The sequence below is a fragment of the Plectropomus leopardus genome, chromosome 20 (assembly GCF_008729295.1).
Source record: "Plectropomus leopardus isolate mb chromosome 20, YSFRI_Pleo_2.0, whole genome shotgun sequence".
NCBI classification, from domain to species: Eukaryota; Metazoa; Chordata; class Actinopteri; order Perciformes; family Serranidae; genus Plectropomus; species Plectropomus leopardus.
Genome location: NC_056482.1, coordinates 26,536,100 through 26,556,701, shown reverse-complemented (window position 1 = coordinate 26,556,701; position 20,602 = coordinate 26,536,100). Strand labels below are relative to the sequence as shown.

The 20,602-nt window shown below is 44.7% G+C and overlaps 1 protein-coding gene and 2 pseudogenes across 1 annotated transcript; 2 read left to right on the top strand and 1 right to left on the bottom strand.

Moving 5' to 3' along the window:
* Positions 1-170: 170 nt before the first annotated feature.
* On the bottom strand, positions 171-4,301 carry LOC121960134 (annotated as a pseudogene).
* A 1,205-nt stretch (positions 4,302-5,506) lies between these two features.
* LOC121960133 (anion exchange protein 2-like) lies at positions 5,507-16,153 on the top strand. The gene is given in 19 exon segments (XM_042509736.1): positions 5,507-5,512; positions 5,644-5,824; positions 6,332-6,466; positions 7,131-7,273; positions 8,135-8,152; positions 8,155-8,239; positions 8,338-8,522; positions 8,628-8,711; positions 8,713-8,848; positions 9,812-10,015; positions 10,103-10,251; positions 11,381-11,575; positions 11,744-11,953; positions 12,686-12,775; positions 12,859-13,025; positions 13,108-13,361; positions 14,065-14,234; positions 14,541-14,714; positions 15,653-16,153. Coding segments are annotated over 19 exon segments (2,667 nt in total). The 3' UTR covers positions 15,734-16,153.
* An 853-nt stretch (positions 16,154-17,006) lies between these two features.
* On the top strand, positions 17,007-19,951 carry LOC121960132 (annotated as a pseudogene).
* The last annotated feature ends 651 nt before the right edge of the window (positions 19,952-20,602 follow it).

Sequence of the window (20,602 nt, the reverse complement as noted above, 5' to 3'; positions counted from 1 at the left end):
ATGTAAGATCACACATACTGTACGCACAGAAAGCGCGCTGATGGTGCATATCCAGGCGCAAAATGCAGTCTCTTTTTCTACTCTCCAGAAAAACAAAATTTAATTCAGTTCGGTTCAGTTCAATTCGGTTCATTTTTATTTTTATTTTTATTTTTATTTTTATTTTTATGTCACTGAGGTACTGAGGGTAGCGTCGACTCACGTCTTTGATCAGACCTCCTGAAAAGACGGCCGGTGCGCCTCAGGGGATCGTCACCGGGTTTGGAGGGAACGAGGGGGTCTGCGGGATGAAAAAACCAAAACAAACGACATCAAACATCAACATCAGGACGGCTCGTGTCATCAGAGGTTTTTTATTAATATAAAAGAAAACTTTCACTCTACGCTGGACGAACGCCCTGATTTACCTTCAGAAGACCACAGCTTCAAACTGAAACTCTGCCAAAACCCCCTGAGTCCTGTTCCTTGAGTCGACAGTTCTGTTGACCCCGACTGACCGCTGCTTGCTTTTACATCACGCTGTGAGAAAACGGCATCATGGGAAATTCCTTCTGAAGCAACATTTAGTGAAAGCTCAACTTTCCCAGCAGCAAAAGCGGGTATTTTTCTGAACATTAAAAGCCCATGTTTAAAGCGAAAAGTGTTTTTTTAAAACCAAGATTTTTAGAATATTTCTTGTCTCGTAACAACCAAAACTGACATTCTTTAACGACAGGCTGGGACATTTCTGTCCGCGTTTATGAAGACAGAAACTGCTGTTTCTAAGTCCTGTTTATAGCCACAAAAGCTGGTTTTGTTTTTTTTCTGGTCTTGTAACAACAAAAGCAGGTACTTTTTTAACATAAATGTGGGATATTTTCCAGATGTGTCTATAGTGACAAAAGCAGGTAAGAAGTGAGAATATCCAAGTAAAATGCTGACTCAGCAGCACAGAGGGCTCAGAGACCGTGATTCGGGATGTTGATGAAAAAACAAACAAACAGAGAGCTGGAATCTCCTACTCGGCAGTTTGACGTTTAAGAGCTCAGAGAACTTTAACTCATAAAAATCTGAAAATCTAAAAATCTGAGGACATTCAAGACGTGAAAAAGTGCATTCTTGCTTCACGATGGCGTCTTGCTTGGTTTGAGATGCTGTTTGTGTACTCTGGCTGATTTCACTGGTCTGCAGTCGTGTGTCATCACTCACTGTCTCTGACCTCCAGAAGGCTAAAAAACCCCAAAACATACTTTCTAACAAAACGCCAAAGACGTTAGAGGAAATCAGCAGGTGATAACCGACCTTCATCCTGCTGAGTGCCGCTCTGTTTCTCCGGCAGTCTGCCGCTCTGCTGCTCCTCCCGCTTTCGCAGCATTTCTCGTTGGAAGCGAGCGGACCGAGTGTACCAGCAGCTCGTCGTCGACGACGTCGGAGGGCGGGAGGACGATACACAGTCACACAAAAGCGGTTGATGGCCGTACAGCAGGTCCTGGCGGTCGTCGGCCTGGTATGCCGCCTCGTGGAAGTGCTGAGGGCGGAATTAATCAGCACATGAGGGTCAAGGCAGCGGCGCCCTCTGGTGGTGGTATCGTACACAGTGGCAGGAAACCGTTCACTGCTGCAGGGACTCACCTTGTCTGGACATGAGCTGTGGAGATGGGTCCAATGTGGTGGTAGTCGATGCTGGCGTTGGGCGGGCCCAAAGCAGGATGGAAGAGGAACCTAACGGGGACAGGAACCTCCAAGACTGGACTCCCAGCAGGACCGCCTCCTGCAGCCGCACAAACGCCATGGAGGGCTGCTCCAGGAAGCCCACGCTGCCTGAGACACAGCAGAGGGAAGTGATGGGCAAACCCTCTGAAGCTCAGGATTACAGACTGATGCTGGTGATGAAGACCATGAGGTGAGATGTTGGACACGTACCCACGAGAACGACGGTGGCCTGGCTCTCTCGGGGATCTTCTCCATCAGCTTCACTTCATGTCTGGACCTGGAGTGGCTGATGGGCGGGGCTTCTTTCTAAACACATTTTCACATTAACAGAAGCGCCAAATAAATACCCAGCAAATCCCCCCAATCTGTCAAACACTCACAAGGCTCCTCCTGACACGACTACACCGATGAGTCCCAGCTGGGTGGGGGTGGGGTGGAGAGACAGCATCATGAGAACGACTGTCAGAGAGACACCAGAGAGACAGCATGACACACACTGTCAGAGAACACTGTCAGTGGAGAGACAGCGTCAGACAGAAACTGTCATGAGGATTACGGCAGCGTCAAGACAAGACCAGCAAGTCTGAACAGACACTGTCATTGAGGAGACACTGTCAGAGAGACAGATCAGTCCATACACTGTCAGAGAGACACTGTCAGAGAGACAGCAGTCAGACAGACACTTTCAGAGAGACAGCGTCAGACAGACACTGGGGGGACAGACACTGTCAGGACAGACACTGTCAGAGAGACTGCGGTCAGAGACACGAAGGGACAACATGGGACACTGTGTTGGAGAACACTGTCACTGGATGGGGACAGACAGGTAGACATGCATCAGGAGCTAGACATTTTGACAACACTGTCAGAGAAGACTGCGTCATGACGGGACACTGTCACTCAGACAGCACACTGTTCAGATGGAGACACTGTCAGACAGAAACTTGTCTGGAGAGATGACACTGTTCAGAGATAGAAGCATCAGACAGACACTGCAGGTGACAACTTTCAACAGAGACAGTTTGACCAGGACATCTTTCATTAATGGGTTTCTAGGGTAAACAGATAGACACTGTTCGAAGAGGACACTTCAGAGAGGACAGCTCAGTACAGACATCTACAGAGATGGACACTGTCAGTTAACTGTCAGTGTCAGACAGACACTGTCTTGACATGGTTGAGTTTCAGCGTCAGTACATCTAGGTTGGTCCCTCAGACCATCATTGGTACCTTGCTTGTTCTAGATCCGTTCAGTCACTCTCTGTGATTGGTCAGATTGATGGAGGGCTCTGATGTTGGCCGTTCCTGTGATTTTTCCATCAGGGCGAAATGATGAATGATGATGATGATGATGGATGATGGATGGATGATGATGATGATGATGATGATGATGAGATGAGAGATGATGGATGATGGATGATGAGATGGATGATGGATGGATGGATGGATGATGATGGATGATGGATGATGGATGATGATGATGAGATGATGATGATGATGATGATGATGATGGATGATGAGAGATGAGATGATGATGATGGATGATGGATGGATGGATGGATGATGATGATGGATGATGGATGGATGGATGATGATGATGGATGATGATGATGGATGATGGATTGAGGGAGGGATGGATGGATGGATGGATGATGATGGGATGGATGATGATGGAAATGGATGGAATGATGATGATGATGATGATGATGGATGGATGATGATGATGAAGATGATGATGATGGATGGATGATGATGATGATGATGATGATGATGGGATGATGAGATGAGATGATGATGGGATGATGATGATGATGATGGATGATGATGATGATGAGGATGATGATGATGAGGGATGATGATGATGATGGATGATGATGGATGATGATGATGGATGATGATGATGATGATGGATGATGGATGGATGATGGATGGATGATGATGATGGGATGATGGATGATGATGATGATGATGATGATGATGATGGGATGGGATGAGGGATGGATGGGAATGATGGATGGATGATGATATCATCTCCTCTGACATCAGATCCCTGATGTTTTTTGAATTCAAAGGTGAAAATCCAAGATGGAAATGATTTATTTTATTAAACATCAATGACAACATAAATATGTGGATTTCCAGAATTGCTGATTTGATCCTTCTCTGTTTTGTATACAGGTTTTATTGGTTTTAGTTTTTAGATTAAATATATGACACAGGATTGTGAAACAACAACCTTCCAATCATTATGAGGAAATACCGGCATCATTACAGGAAGTACTACATGTGCACAGCACGTTTAAAAATTTGAGAATGATGTAATGATGTGATGAAGAGCTTGAAGGATGCCTTCACTTTCTGCTGCAAAAAAGAGTGAAATGCTCTATCTGTTATGGTTTTTATGGATGATGTATGGATTAAACAGAATCATGCATGATTTGTTTAAAAACTGTGTTGATGTGTAGTGTCAGTGATTCCTCCACTGATGGCAGCATGAGTTGCCTCTTCACCGTGCGAGATGTGTTTTTCGGAGCTCCAGCAGGGAGCGGAAGGACAGGGATCAGCGACGTGAGGCCTCCCCCAGCGATCCGTCTTAGATCCTCCTCCATCCTCCTCAAACTTGATCCATCGAGCCGTCCTCCCTCCACTGCAGCTCCTGGTTCCTGTCGATCACCAGCTCGTTCAGCTCCACAAACACCTGCACACACACCACACACACACACACACACACACACACACACACAACATCCCCTCACACACACACACACATATCCGTTTTTGTTGGTTTTTTGACTGACAATACACTGACTACATTCATTCCCAGAGGTGTACATGAAACCCGATGATCATCATCACCTCTACATCTCAGTGTACCATTCATCATGATGACCTTACAGTATTATTAACATGTTTTGGACATTACATGTGGACGTTTTGTATTTTAATTCTATTATTTTGTTTGTATATATGATATATATATAGCTAATGTTTACATTATTTACCTAACTATATATATGATTAAAATGATTTATCTGAACTGTCACATCTGACAATGATCCATTAAGTATTGTGGGAGATTGAGTGGTGATAAAGGTCGGGTTAGATAAGATGAAAAGAAAAAAGAAATGAAGTGGTTATTTAAAATACATTGAAATGGATCAGATCTGCGCAGAGGAAGGATCGATTGTATTACTGTTCATCTCGCTGTAAGCGTGAATCAGAATCAGAAATATTTTATTGATCCCTGAGGAAAACTGATACATTACAGTCACTCTGATGTAAAGCTTGGAGAATTATAGAAGGAGTATGAAAATAAAAAGTATGAAAGTAAACAGTAAGTAAAACATAACATAAAAATATGTGCTTTTTGCTTCAATTTTCATTCGAGTATTTAAAATGTTTTAAAATGTAAAATATGAATAATATGTTGAGCATTTAAGTCCATAAAAAACTTAAAAATATGTTCTTTATGTGCAAAACTAGTAAGTTACCTTAAGAAATATTTAAAAAAGAAAAAAGTGCATTATGCTACAGTGTACAACACAATATATACAGAAGCAGAAACAAAAATATTTACAACGTGTGCTTCATACAAAAGTAATAAATCAAAATAAAGTCTGGTAAATTACTTAAAATTCAGCAATGTCAGAATGACAGTTCAGATAAATAATTTTAAAAAATATAGTTAGGAAATAATTAAACATTAGCTAATATATATATATATACAAACAAAATAGAATTAAAATACAAATATATATAAGTCGTTAAAGTAATATACTGTAAGTGCTGAATGGTATGAGATGTAGAGGTGATGATGAAGGTCGGGTTCAGTGTCCTGGGAATGAATGTGTCAGTGTATTGTCCTCAAAAGTAACAAAAACGGATATGTGTGTGTGTGTGTGTGTGTTTGTGTGTGTGTGTGTGTGTGTGTGTGTGTGTGTGTGTGTGCAGGTGTTTGTGGAGCTGAACGAGCTGGTGATCGACAGGAACCAGGAGCTGCAGTGGAGGGAGACGGCTCGATGGATCAAGTTTGAGGAGGAGGTGGAGGAGGAGACGGAGCGCTGGGGGAGGCCTCACGTCGCCTCCCTGTCCTTCCGCTCCCTGCTGGAGCTCCGAAAAACCATCTCGCACGGTGAAGAGGCACTCTGCTGCCCCCAGTGGAGGAACACTGACACTACACATCAACACTGTTTAAACAAATCATGCATGATTCTGTTTAATCCATCTCATATAAAAACCATAACAGATAGAGCATTCACTCTTTTTGCAGCAGAAAGTGAAGGCTTCCTTCCTCTCTTCATCACATCATTACATCATGTTTTTTACGTGCTGTGCACATGTAGTACTTCCTGTAATGATGCCGGTATTTCCTCATAATGATTGGAAGGTTGTTGTTTCCACAATCCTGTACATATATTTATCTAAAAACTAAAACCAATAAAACCTGTACAAAACAGAGAAGGAAAATCAGCAAATGGAAATCCACATATTTATGTTGTCATTGATGTTTAATAAAATAACATGTTTCCATCTGTGGATTTTCACCTTGAATGAAACATCAGGGATCTGATGTAGAGGAGAGTGATGATGTCAGTGTGTGATGATGTCAGTGTGTGATGTCACGGCGTTGTGTTTTCAGGGGCGGTGCTCCTGGACCTGAAGCAGAGGACTCTGCCGGGGATCGCTCAGCAGGTGGTGGAGCAGATGGTGATCTCAGACCAGATCAAAGCTGAAGACCGAGCCAACGTCCTCCGAGCTTTGCTGCTCCGCCACAGGTCCCAAATACATCCATCCATCATCCATCCATCCATCCTTCTCCCTCCCTCCCTCCCTCCCTCCCTCCATCCATCATCCATCCATCCATCCATCCATCCATCCATCATCCATCATCATCATCATCCATCATCCATCCATCCATCATCATCATCATCCATCCATCCCATCCCTCCATCATCATCCATCCATCCATCCATCCATCCATCCATCCATCATCCATCATCATCATCCATCCATCATCCATCATCCATCCATCCATCATCCATCATCCATCCCTCCCATCATCCCTCATCCATCCATCCATCATCATCCATCCATCATCATCCATCCATCCATCATCCATCCATCCATCCCTCCATCCATCCATCCCATCCCATCCATCCATCCATCATCCATCCATCCATCCATCATCCATCCCATCCCTCCCATCCATCCATCCATCCATCCATCCATCCATCCATCCATCCATCCATCCATCCATCCATCCCATCTCATCCTCCATCCATCCATCCATCCATCCATCCATCCATCCATCCCCATCCCTCCCTCCCTCCCTCCATCCTTCCATCCATCCATCCATCCATCCATCCATCCCATCCATCCCTCCCTCCATCATTCATCCATCCAGTAATATCCATCCATATCTCCATCATCCATCCATTAACATCCATCCATAGATCACAGCTTGTTCAGCAAGAACATCTCTGCAGCCAACATGGCCGCCCTGATGGAAAAACACGACGGCCAATCAGAGCCCTCCATCAATCTGACCAATCACAGAGAGGCTGACGGAGAGAAGAGCAAGGTACGAAGATGGCTGAGGACACCTGAGCACCTGTCTGTCTGACGCTGTCTCTCTTACGCTGTCTCTCTGACAGTGTCTGTCTGACGCTGTCTCTCTGACAGTGTCTCTCTGACAGTGTCTGTCTGACGCTGTCTCTCTGACAGTGTCTCTCTGACAGTGTCTGTCTGACGCTGTCTCTCTGACAGTGTCTGTCTGACGCTGTCTCTCTGACAGTGTCTCTCTGACAGTGTCTGTCTGATGCTGTCTCTCTGACAGTGTCTCTCTGACAGTGTCTGTCTGACAGTGTCTGTCTGACAGTGTCTGTCTGACGCTGTCTCTCTGACAGTGTCTGTCTGACGCTGTCTCTCTGACAGTGTCTGTCTGATGCTGTCTCTCTGACGCTGTCTCTCTGACAGTGTCTCTCTGACAGTGTCTGTCTGATGCTGTCTCTCTGACGCTGTCTCTCTGACAGTGTCTGTCTGACAGTGTCTGTCTGACAGTGTCTGTCTGACGCTGTCTCTCTGACAGTGTCTGTCTGACGCTGTCTCTCTGACAGTGTCTCTCTGACAGTGTCTGTCTGATGCTGTCTCTCTGACAGTGTCTCTCTGACAGTGTCTGTCTGACGCTGTCTCTCTGACGCTGTCTCTCTGACAGTGTCTGTCTGACGCTGTCTCTCTGACAGTGTCTCTCTGACAGTGTCTGTCTGATGCTGTCTCTCTGACGCTGTCTCTCTGACAGTGTCTCTCTGATGCTGTCTCTCCGACCGTGTCCCCCCCAGCTGGGACTCATCGGTGTAGTCGTGTCAGGAGGAGCCTTGTGAGTGTTTGACTTGTGGGGATTTGCTGTATTTATTTGGCGCTTCTGTTAATGTGATGTGTTTAGAAAGAAGCCCCGCCCATCAGCCCATCAGCCACTCCAGGTCCAGACATGAAGTGAAGCTGATGGAGAAGATCCCCGAGAGAGCCGAGGCCACCGTCGTTCTCGTGGGTACGTGTCCAACCTCACCTCATGGTCTTCATCACCAGCATCAGTCTGTAGATCCTGAGCTTCAGAGGGTTTGCTGCTTCCCTCTGCTGTGTCTGCAGGCAGCGTGGGCTTCCTGGAGCAGCCCTCCATGGCGTTTGTGCGGCTGCAGGAGGCGGTCCTGCTGGAGTCCGTCTTGGAGGTTCCTGTCCCCGTTAGGTTCCTCTTCCTCCTGCTGGGCCCGCCCACCGCCAGCATCGACTACCACCAGATTGGACGCTCCATCTCCACGCTCATGTCCGACAAGGTGAGTCCCTGCAGCGTGAACGGTTCCTGCCACTGTGTACGATACCACCACCAGAGGGCGCCGCTGCCTTGACCCGTCATGTGCTCACATTAATTCCGCCCTCAGCACTTCCACGAGGCGGCATACCAGGCCGACGACCGCCAGGACCTGCTGACGGCCATCAACCGCTTTTTGGACTGCAGTATCGTCCCTCCCGCCCTCCGACGTCGACGACGACGAGCTGCTGCACTCGGTCGCTCGCTTCCAACGAGAAATGCTGCGAAAGCGGGAGGAGCAGCAGAGCGGCAGACTGCCGGAGAAACAGAGCGGCACTCAGCAGGATGAAGGTCGGTTATCACCTGCTGATTTCCTCTAACGTCTTTGGCGTTTTGTTAGAAAGTATGTTTTGGGGTTTTTTAGCCTTCTGGAGGTCAGAGACAGTGAGTGATGACACACGACTGCAGACCCAAATCAGCCGAGTACACAAACAGCATCTCAAACCAGCAAGACGCCATCGTGAAGCAAGAATGCACTTTTTCACGTCTGTGAATGTCCTCAGATTTTTAGATTTTCAGATTTTTATGAGTTAAAGTTCTCTGAGCTCTTAAACGTCAAACTGCCGAGTAGGAGATTCCAGCTCTCTGTTTGTTTGTTTTTTCATCAACATCCCGAATCACGGTCTCTGAGCCTCTGTGCTGCTGAGTCAGCATTTTACTCTATTCTCACTTCTTACCTGCTTTTGTCACTATAGACACATCTGGAAATATCCCACATTTATGTTAAAAAATACCTGCTTTTGTTGTTACAAGACCAGAAAAAAACAAAGCAGCTTTTGTGGCTATAAACAGGACTTAGAAACAGCAGTTTCTGTCTTCATAAACGCGGACAGAAATGTCCCAGCCTGTCGTTAAAGAATGTCAGTTTTGGTTGTTACGAGACTGGAAATATTCTAAAATCTTGGTTTTAAAAAAACACTTTTCGCTTTAAACATGGCTGGAAATGTTCAGAAAAATACCCGCTTTTGCTGCTGGGAAAGTTGAGCTTTCACTAAATGTTGCTTCAGAAGGAATTTCCCATGATGCCGTTCTCTCACAGCGTGATGTAGCAGCGGTCAGTCGGGGTCAGACTAGGATCAGGACTCAGGGGGTTTTGGCAGAGTTCAGTTTGAAGCTGTGGTCTTCTGAAGGTAAATCAGGGCGTCGTCAGCGTAGAGTGAAAGTTTCTTTTATATTAATAAAAAACCTCCTGATGACACGAGCCGTCCTGATGTTGATGTTCTGATGTCGTTTGTTTTGGTTTTTTTCCCGCAGACTCCCTCGTTCCCTCCAAACCCGGTGACGAGCCCCTGAGGCGCACCGGCCGTCTTTTCGGAGGTCTGATCAAAGACGTGAGTCGACGCTACCCTCAGTACCTCAGTGACATCCGAGACGCTCTTAACCCTCAGTGCATGGCCGCCGTCATCTTCATCTACTTCGCCGCGCTGTCGCCCGCCATCACCTTCGGAGGGCTGCTAGGTGAGTCAGAGACGCGCTGACGGACTCTGAACCTCCTGACGAGCTGTGGTTGGTTCTGTAAGACATTCTCTGTCCACCCGTCCACAGGTGAGAAGACGGAGGGTCTGATTGGCGTGTCGGAGCTGATCGTGGCGACGGCGCTGCAGGGCGTGGTGTTCAGCGTGCTGGGCGCTCAGCCTCTGCTGGTGATCGGCTTCTCTGGACCGCTGCTGGTGTTCGAGGAGGCGTTCTACACTGTAAGAAAAGCTCCCGCCTTTTTCGCTCTGCATTTTCAATCTTTTCCTTTTGTTTTTAGTACTTTTTCTTCCCAAACCATTTTCATACAGCTTTTCTATCTGCAATATATGGATTTTTCAATAAAATCAAAATATTATCAAAAGACATAAATAACCAATATATCTGCCTTTTGACAATGAAAAAAAGAGAGAAAGAAAAACAAGAAAAATTGAAGCGATGCAGAGAATTAGATAGAAATAATGATGACTGGGTTCTCGTTGGTCACACTGAACATATTTTCTTCCCTTTAATTAATTCAGTTTAATGTTGTAGTTATAGATCCGCATCTTCCGAAATCCACCTCCTCTCAAACACTTCTTCTATATTCAGTGAGTCATTTTTTCCATTAATTATACTTCTTGAATCATTTACTATTTAATGTCCTTTGGGCAAAAATAGCAAGAATCAATGTTCATTTTTTTATAATATCCCATCATTTTTTTTAACTATTGACCTCTGACAGACGGTTCATGGCAAAACTGTTGTGTTTATTGTTATAATGCTTGAAATATGTTAAAATACCAACATATATGAATTTATGATGTGGAATTAGTTGTATTACCAGCACTAATATTATTTCCACACATTTACCATCACAGGACTTTGAAAACGTCTCAGAAATGGTGAAAAAAAAATCACACTGATAAAATTCTCACCAAATATATAAGGACAAACATTTAAGATATGGTATTTATAACACAAATATTCAGCCTTTTTTATTTCATTAAAAAATCAGAGAGCGCTCATGTCTGCTGTGATTTTTATTGTAACTCCATGCAGGATGCAGCTGAAAAGGCGACGCAGCGACATCTAGTGGACGTTTTTAAAAACGCAAAGCTAAACCGATCGGTAGAGACGACTCGAACAGAACGAGTTCAAACACAGTTTTCATCACAACACGGTGACTCAGACTGAGCGGGACGTTAAAGGGTTAAAAATCTTCTGACCGAAATGATCCTTTAACGTTTAAAAAGTGTCGAGCCGTCCTCGAGACGATCAGACGTCCAACACAGACGGACACGTTTGCTGCTCCCTGTATGCTGCGAGCTGACCTTTGACCTGCCGCCTGCCTGCTGTGCTCACCTGTAGTTCTGTAAGGAGAACGGCGTGGAGTACCTGACGGGGCGGGTGTGGATCGGTTTCTGGCTCGTGCTCATCGTCGTCCTCACCGTGGCCTTCGAGGGAAGCATCCTGGTTCGCTTCGTCTCCCGTTTCACTCAGGAGATCTTCTCCTTCCTCATCTCCCTCATCTTCATCTACGAGACCTTCGCCAAGCTCATCAAGGTGAGGTCAGGGGTCAGAGGTCAGATGCCAGGGGTCAGAGGTCAGCGATCAGATGCCAGGGGTCAGGGGGTCAGGGGTCAGAGGTCAGGGGTCACATGATTGAAAGAAATTCAAAAAATGACTCCAGAACTTGGAGCCACTCTGAGTTTCTCTTCTCGTCTCCTCCAGATCTTTCAGGAGCATCCTCTCCGAAACTGTTACCATGGAAACAACACAGCGTCTCCATCCCCGTGCAACTTCACCGCAGCCGCCGGGAACTCTGGGAAGGTTGTGGGAGAGCCGAACACGGCGCTGCTGTCGTTCGTTCTCATGATGGGAACTTATTTCATCGCTTTCTACCTGCGAAAGTTCAAGAACAGCTCGTTCTTCCCCGGCAGGGTCAGTACACCTGAGGACAGACAGGAGGACAGACAGGAGGACAGACAGCTGAGGACAGACAGCTGAGGACAGACAGGAGGACAGACAGGAGGACAGACAGCTGAGGACAGACAGCTGAGGACAGACAGGAGGACAGACAGAAAGGTGGACAGAAAGACATGTGGACAGACGTGGACAGACAGGAGGACAGACAGGTGGACAGACGTGGACAGACAGGAGGACAGACAGGTGGACAGACGTGGACAGACAGGAGGACAGACAGGTGGACAGACGTGGACAGACAGGTGGAGGATCAGTTGAATACTATTTTTTGTTTCTTTAAGATTCAAATTTGAGATTTTGGCTATTTAAAAAAAAAAGTGTCTTTTTTCTTTTAAAATTCTTGTTGATCTTAAAGATTTTTCAAGAAAAAAATGGAAATTTTTATTTTCTTTAAAATTTGTTGCATTTTTGTTCTTTTAAATTTCTTTGGTGATTAAAAAAATGACCTCTTTCATTTTTGCCAATTTTTAAAGAAAAAAAATATTTTCTTTAAAAAACTTTTGTGACTTTTTATTTTTCTTTTGAAAACTTTTGGTGATTTTTAAGGTTTTTCATGACTGTCGTGCTGTCAGCGTTGTCTTTTTTAACGGTTGGTACGGTGAAGCTCTGTGGAGGCGGAGGCGGGTCTTCCTGTCCGCCTGTTTCCCTCAGAGCCAATCACGGATCTGCAATCTGCTGTTTGCGTTTCAGCTCCGCAGGATCATCGGCGACTTTGGCGTCCCCATCGCGATCCTGATCATGGTGCTGGTGGACTACAGCGTGGAGGACACGTACACTCAGGTCTGCTTCTGACCGTCTCCGAGCCCCGAGTCGACTCGGCGCTCTGCACACGCTCACTTTGCTCTCCTCCTATTGGCCAACAGAAACTGAGCGTGCCCAGTGGGTTCTCGGTGTCCAGCCCGGAGAAGCGCGATTGGCTGATTTCTCCTCTGGGGTCAGACGGCGAGTTTCCTCTCTGGATGATGGCGGCCAGCATTCTTCCCGCCATCCTGGTCTTCATCCTCATCTTCATGGAGTCTCAGATCACGGCGTGCGGCTCTAAATTCTTCTTCTTCTGTGGTTGCTGGTTGCGGTGCAGTCTGGGTCTGATATTCCCCGCTCTCTGTCTGCAGGCTGATCGTCAGTAAGAAGGAGCGGATGCTGGTGAAGGGAACTGGTTTTCACGTGGACCTCCTCATCATCGTGGTGGTGGGTGGAGTCTCTGCGCTGTTTGGGTTACCGTGGTTATCGGCCGCCACCGTTCGCTCCGTCACCCACACCAACGCGCTCACCGTCATGAGCAAAGCCGTCGCCCCGGGAGACAAGCCCCGCATCCAGGAGGTCAAGGAGCAGAGGGTGACGGGCTTCCTGGTGGCAGTTTTAGTGGGTATGACATCACAGCGGCGAAAACATCCCGAAGCTGTCGGTTTGGAGGGTGACTTAAAAAAAACAAACAAAAAAACACTTTAGGGATTTTAAAAGATTGTGATTGTTTTTCCTTGAAAAAAGACATTTATTTCTGAATTATTGGTGATTTTTTTTTTTCCTGTGACATTTAAAAACTTTCATGAGATTTTTTCTTTTTTTTTGTGATTTTTCTGTCTTTTAAAATTTTGCCTTTTTTTTCTTAAAAATTTTGGTTATTTTAAGATTTTTGTGGATTTTTTTTCTCTTAATTAATGCCTTTTTTTTTCTTTAAACATTTTTGGTGACTTTTTTCATTAAAAGTTTTGTTAATTTCAAAAACATTTGGCAATTATTTGTCTGTAAAGCTTTTAGGGGATTTTTTTTCTCTAAATATTTATGGAAATTAAAAAAAAACTTTCTGGCAAGTTGTTTTTTGTATAAAACCTTTTGTGTGTTTTTTCTTTAATTTCTTTTGTCTTTTATTTTTTACTTTTTGACGTTTTTTTCCTTCAAAATTTTTGTTGATTTTTTTTTTTCATTGAAAATTTTTGGTGACTTAAAGAAAACACGTCCTCACCATTCTCCACAGCCACAAACTGTAAAAACTGAATCATAAACTAATGTGGTCTCCGTCTGTCTCCGTCTGTCTCCATCTGTGTCCGTCTGTCTCCGTCTGTCCTCAGGTCTGTCCATCGTCATCGGGGACGTCCTGCGTCAGATCCCTCTGGCGGTGCTGTTTGGGATCTTCCTCTATATGGGCGTCATGTCTCTGAACGGGATCCAGCTCACCGAGCGACTCGTCCTGCTGCTGATGCCTCCGAAGTACCACCCAGACCAAAACTACGTCCGCAAGGTCAGCCCCGCCCCCTGACCCGGGACAGACGTGTCAGATAGAGATGGAGGCGCTGACTCGAGTCGCGGGACGTGGACCCGAGTCACGGCTCTGCTGACTTTCTGCTGACTCAACTCTGACCCCAGTGACTCGAGACCTGTGGACCATTCGACTGAGACTGAGACAGGGGACATGTTTGACATCACTCGGACATGAGGGACACATCAAGTCCAAGTCAACTGTGCAAAAAAAGTCTTACCTGTCTGTCTCTGTCTCACCTGTCTGTCTCATCTGTCTGTCTCACGCGTCTCTCTGCTTCTGTCTCAGGTGAGGACATTAAGGATGCACCTGTTCACGGTCGTCCAGCTGACCTGCCTGTCTCTCCTGTGGGTCGTCATGGCGACGGCGGCGGCGCTGGCGTTCCCCTTCATGCTGCTGCTGACCATCCCGGTGAGGATGCTTCTGCTGCCCCGCCTCTTCAGCCGCCGCGAGCTGCAGAGTGTAAGTCCCGCCTCCTCCACCACGATGTCATCGTGACATCATCACCAGAGCAGAGAGGACTGGTCAAACTTTAAATTAAAAAAAAAGGTCAAACTTTAAAACGTAGAATAAACAGATTCTGATGAATCATCAATATTTCAACATCAGACGTGGTTATGATACGATGTATTCAGGGACCGTCTGTAAGGTTTTCAAGAAAACAAAACACCAACATTTTAAAGACAACAAAGGCCAAAAAAAGTTTAAAAAATGAATAACTGAATAAATTTCCAAAAATATAAAAAGTAAAGAAAATAAAACTGGCAAAAAACTTTTTTTTTTTTTTTTTTTTTTTTAAAAAGGCCACATTTAAAAAAAAAAAAAAAAAAAACAAAGAAAGAAAATTCACCAAATAAAAAAAATCTCCAAAACTTTTTATAGAAAATAAGGAATCACCAAAAAACATAGAGAAATCACCAAAAAATGTTTTTTTAAAATTGCCCAAAGATTTTTCAAGAAAACAAAATCAGCAAAAAAATGTAAAGAAAATAAAAACAGATCGCCCAAACTTTTGAGGAAAAAAAGGCAAAAAAGGAAAACAAAATTACATTTTTAAAGCGAATAAAAATAGGCCAAAAAATGTAGAAGAAAAAATATCACCAAAAAAATATGAAAGCCAAAAATTTTTGAAAAACAAAAAAAAAAAAAAATGGCCAAAAGATGTTTATTAAAAAAGAAATGGCTGAAAATATTAAGGACAAAATTTCCAAAAATTGTGAAAGAAAAAAATTGCCAACATTTTTTAAAGATAAAGGCACAGATATTTTTTTGTGGGGGGGGGGGGCAGGAAAGATTTTTTACAAAAATTACCGAAAAAATTTGTAAAGAAACGATGCCTTCCAAACCCGTGTCCCGTCCCGGCCTGTGACCTGTGACCTGTGACCTCTGACCTCCTGCAGCTGGACGCTGATGATGCGGAGCCTCACCTGGAGGAGAAGGAGGGGCAGGACGAGTACTCACAGCTGCAGATGCCCGTGTGACCCCGCAGCAGCGTCCTGATTGGTGGATCCTCCTCCTTCATTAGCATATATGTGACATGTGTCCTGTAGCAGCGCCGGGCGGCGGGCTGCACACGCTTCCTCTGATGTCATAGTCGCTGAACGCCGTCCGAAAGCTCGTCTGTCGTCACGTTTCTCAGATCACTAACTCATCATCTCTCTGCTCTCATTAAACACACTTCATCTGTAGAAACCACAATTTTTGTTCATTTACGTCTTCATTACACAGGTTACTCTCCATACAGCACTGATGCTCAACCCACGGCCCGCGGGACAAATCTGGCCCCTGACAGGGCCCCCAGTGGCCCCCAAACATTTTCTAATGTTCAATAAAAATAAAGTGATTGACCCTGTGAATTTGTCCTTTTAGTGTTCAGAGGAGAATAAAAACGCATCAAAACAGATCCCCACACCCCGACAGAGAGGACACAGCTGAGACACTAATGTCCTAAAGTCCAAGAAATGTCCTAGAATGTGAGTAATGTCCTACAAAACTGAAAATGTCCTAAAAAATGTTTTTTTTTTCTTTTCTGAACAATAACGGTGACCTCACACGTCAGTCACTGATGTGCAGCTCTGCTCGGAGCTCCCGGAGTCACGCTGCTTTCAGTCTTTTCTCTTTTTTTTGGTAAATATTTAAAGAAAATATTGTTTTTCTTTTTGTCTTGATTTTTTTTCTTCTTCTTCTTTCACATGTCTGGTAACTCTTTTTTTTCAAAAATGTTCAGCATTTTCTTTTCTTTTTTGTTTTCTTAAAAAAAATTTGATGTTTTTTAAAAAAGTTTTGGCCTGCCTTGCAAACCTGCATTAAGGCGTGTTTTCTTTAAAATCTCCATCTGTGAAACTTTTATGAGCCACAGAAGCTCTGAAGTCCTGCAACACCTGAAGGTAACACAAAATAACACCAGTTACTCCTTTAACTGTAGTATTATCAGTTATACTGCGAATACTACCACAGTTACTGCATCCTCTAATGACTCACAGTATCTCTCTGCCCCCCCGTCCCTCACTCTCCTGGTTGCCGAGGCGACCTCCCCTCCCCGTCACAATGGCTCCATCGGAGCGTCTCAGTGAAACCTGAGCAGGCGTGGCGGCTCGAGGTCATCTGAGCCGAGGCTGCTGAATGTTTGATGGAAGCCGTCAGAGATCCTCCGCCACACAAACACCTCACCAGGTAGACGGAGGCAGGTAGACGGACCTCAGGTGGACCTCAGGTGGACGCTCCAGCAGGCTTCAGGTGGACGCTCAGTTGGACGCTCTGTGGCTCCAGCAGGTACAGACTCTCTCTCACTCAGAGTTTCTTTCCTTTAAAACGATGTTTTTCCGACCTGAGTGATGTCATCAGGTGTGTCATGTGTCCGGCCGCGCAGACACCTGTGGGGAGAAGGTGATGTCATAGACCCCGGCTGATGACATCATCAGGGGATGATGATAAATAAGACATTATGAGAGTGATGACATCATCTGAGGGAACGTCACCTGTAAATTTCCTCAAACTCTGCAGGAAAATCACCTGAACGCAGACGCAGAGTCCTGACGCTGACCTTTAACCCCTGAGAGACTTTTTAAACGTTTGTGTAATTATGAGGAAAGATGAATGAGTGATGATGTCATCTGAAATAATGACTGATGGATTGTGTTCATCGGGTCAGGAGTTAACTCTAACTGTTACGTTCGGGTCAAAAAACAGATTATTACCAGAAAATATACAAAAGCTGTTTGTTTTTGGTTCAGAGGATCAAAGACGGAAACTTAATTTAAACATCAGTTACCTAAAAGCAGATGTGTGTTTCAGTGTCAAACTGTGGAAGTCTTCACGGTTTTTAAAGGTTGATATTAATATCTGTCAGCTCAAAAATATGTATGAGGACGAAATAATGAGACAATATGAAGCTGCCAGGTAGTGTTTTATTTTTATGAGTAGCTGTGTGTTTGGCTTTTCATTCTTTTTTTTTCTCACTGTTTCATAACTACTGACTGCTGACGGACAGACGTCTACTTTTATTAGTCGATTTATGTTTGAGGAAGCGTCTGGTGAAATAAGATTTTATTTTCTGCTGCATCTCTTTTCCATCATAGAACGTAACAACTTTGATTTTTTTCACTTTTTGATTTGAATTTTCTGTTTCCGTGAAAATATGGGCCTTTCTTTCATCTCATTTGTTGTCATTTTTTCGGTCTGGCACCACCTGCGACAGGTGAGGCTCTCAGGATGTCTGACAGCAGGCAGCGAACTCTGTCCACCTCCGGAGAGTCTCTGTACCAGGTCCTGGGTCTGCAGAAAGGCTGCTGCCATGACGACATCAAGAAGTCCTACAGGTGAGACGGCCCCGCCCACTCACCTGCACCAGCTGATCGGTCAGCTGATCACATGTCATTCATAGACTGAGACACGTGTACGCAGACTATCAGTAACCGTGTGTGTGTGTGTGTGTGTGTGTGTGTGTGTGTGTGTGACGTCAGGAAGCTGGCACTGCGTTACCACCCCGATAAAAGAACCCGGACAACCCGGAGGCGGCGGAGAAGTTCAAGGAGCTGAACAGCGCCCACGCCGTGCTGTCCGACCTGACCAAGAGGAACATCTACGACTCGTACGGCTCTCTGGGGCTCTACGTGGCGCAGCAGTTTGGAGAGGACAACGTCAACACCTACTTCATGCTGTCCACCTGGTGGGCTAAGGTGGGCGGGGCTAAACGCCGTTTCTGTGTGCATGTGACCAGGCAGGAAACGTGTCACGGAGCTGCTGGTCTGATCTTTGTCGCTCTCATCGAACATGTCGACGCTGTACGTCTCTGCTGATACCACCCGAGACTTCGCTGTGTGCATTTCATAAACGTCTGTGCTATCAAACCTTTTTTTATCAACACCCTGAGGCATTTCCTGGAGCGTTTGTGCATCAGACTGGTCATTTTTTGGCATCACATCACAGCATCTCCAGCGGCGTTTGTGCCACAAAATCCGTCTTTTTCTAAGTGAGAAAAAGACGTTTGTTTGTGCTTTCAAACCTTGGCATTTGTTAGCGACACATTGAGGCATTTCCAGCGGCATTTGTGTCATAAAGCTTGTCTTTGTTGTAATGATGTATCGAGATGTTTCCAAGACGTTTGTGCCATAAAACTTATCTTTTTTCTAATGATACTTCGAAGTGTTTCCCGGGCATTCGAGCCATCTGGATGTTTTTCAGTGTGACACATTACAGCATTTCCAGCAGCATTTGTGTGCCATAAAACCTATTTTTTCTAATAACATGTAGAGGTGTTTCTAGGGCGTTTTGTGCCGTCAAAACCTGGGTGTTTTTAGGGACACATTGAAGCATTTCCAGCAGTTTTTGTGCCATAAAACTTGTCTTTTTTGTAATGATACATTATGGTGTTTCCAAGGATTTTTGCTGTCAAATCTGGATGTTATTTAGTGACCCATAACAACATTTTCAGCACCGTTTGTGCCATCAAACCTGCTTTTTATGCTCCTTGATGTGTGCTTTTAACGATATATCAAGGAGTTTCCAGCTGCTTTTGTGCCATCAAATCAAGATGTTTTTTCACAGTACATTTTTCTGCTGTTTGTTTTGTGCCATCAAATCTGCTTATGTATGTTGCAACACATCAGAGTGTTTCCAGGTCGTTTGTGCCATTAAACCAGCTATTGGTTCTTTTTCTTTCAACAACACATCACGGTGTTTCCAGCAGCGTTTGTGTCATAAAACCTGTTTAGGTTGTTTTTTTGTACATCGCAGCATATCATTTGGGGGGGGGGGGGTTACATCACATCACGGTATTTCCACCAGTGTTTGTGCATCAGACCCCTCTGGTCCTTCCTTGTCTCTAGTGGATCACGATGTGTCCTGTGAGTCCTGGTCTCAGGTGGTCTGGTGTGTCTCCTGTGTGTGTCGTGGGTCTGTTCCTGGTCTCATGTGGTTCTCTTGTGTGTCTCCTGTGTGTGTCGGGGTCTGTTCCTGGTCTCATGTGGTTCTTGGTGTCTCCTGTGTGTCAGGGTCTGTTCCTGGTCTGCGGGGTCCTGACCGGCTGTTACTGCTGCTGCTGTCTCTGCTGCTGCTGTAACTGCTGCTGTGGGAAACTGAAGCCGCCGCCCACAGCTGTGTGTGGGGGTGTGTGGAGCCATGATTACGTTCACCTGAATGACGACCTGGAAGAGGAGAGACGCAACGAGCGCGACAACGGTGAGTCCACATTTGTGTGAAGTCACAGCTTTTTTTTGTGTACTTTGAAACCTGGATCGACTTCAGTGTCATTTTGCTTTGTTGATTTCTTTCCAAAACACGAAGAAAAATCAACGACTGCAGCTGGGCCAGAAATGTCCCTCAAACTGCATGAAAGTTTATGTGTGTAAAATGTGCTGAATGTGAAAATGACCTGAAAATAGTGTGAAAAAAAAAAACATTTCAAAATTATAGGGAAAATGTCCAGTTTCATATTCAGAATTATTATAATATTTCAAAAAAAATTAGGTTACAGAAATAAAAAAACTTTATACCCCCCCACTTTTTTTAAAAAAATGATTTGGGGGGGCATTTTATTTTATTGTTTATTGTTTTAATTTTTTACCTTTTTTTTGTTGTTGTTATTTTCAGTTCATTTTTTCTTTTTTTTTTTTTGTTTCTAATATCCTAAATTTTTGCTGATTTTTCATCCATATCTCGTTAAGTTGCTCATTGTTTTCTACCAATGTTTTTGAAAGAAGTCAAACCAATGTGCTCAGGGTTAAAGAGTCAAATCCATCAGGTGATCAGTTACTGAACAGTTATTGATTAAAGGTTTCCAGCCATTGTGTGATCATGTCTGAGGTTTTGAAACCATTCAATCAATAATTACAAAGGATGTCAGTCAGCAG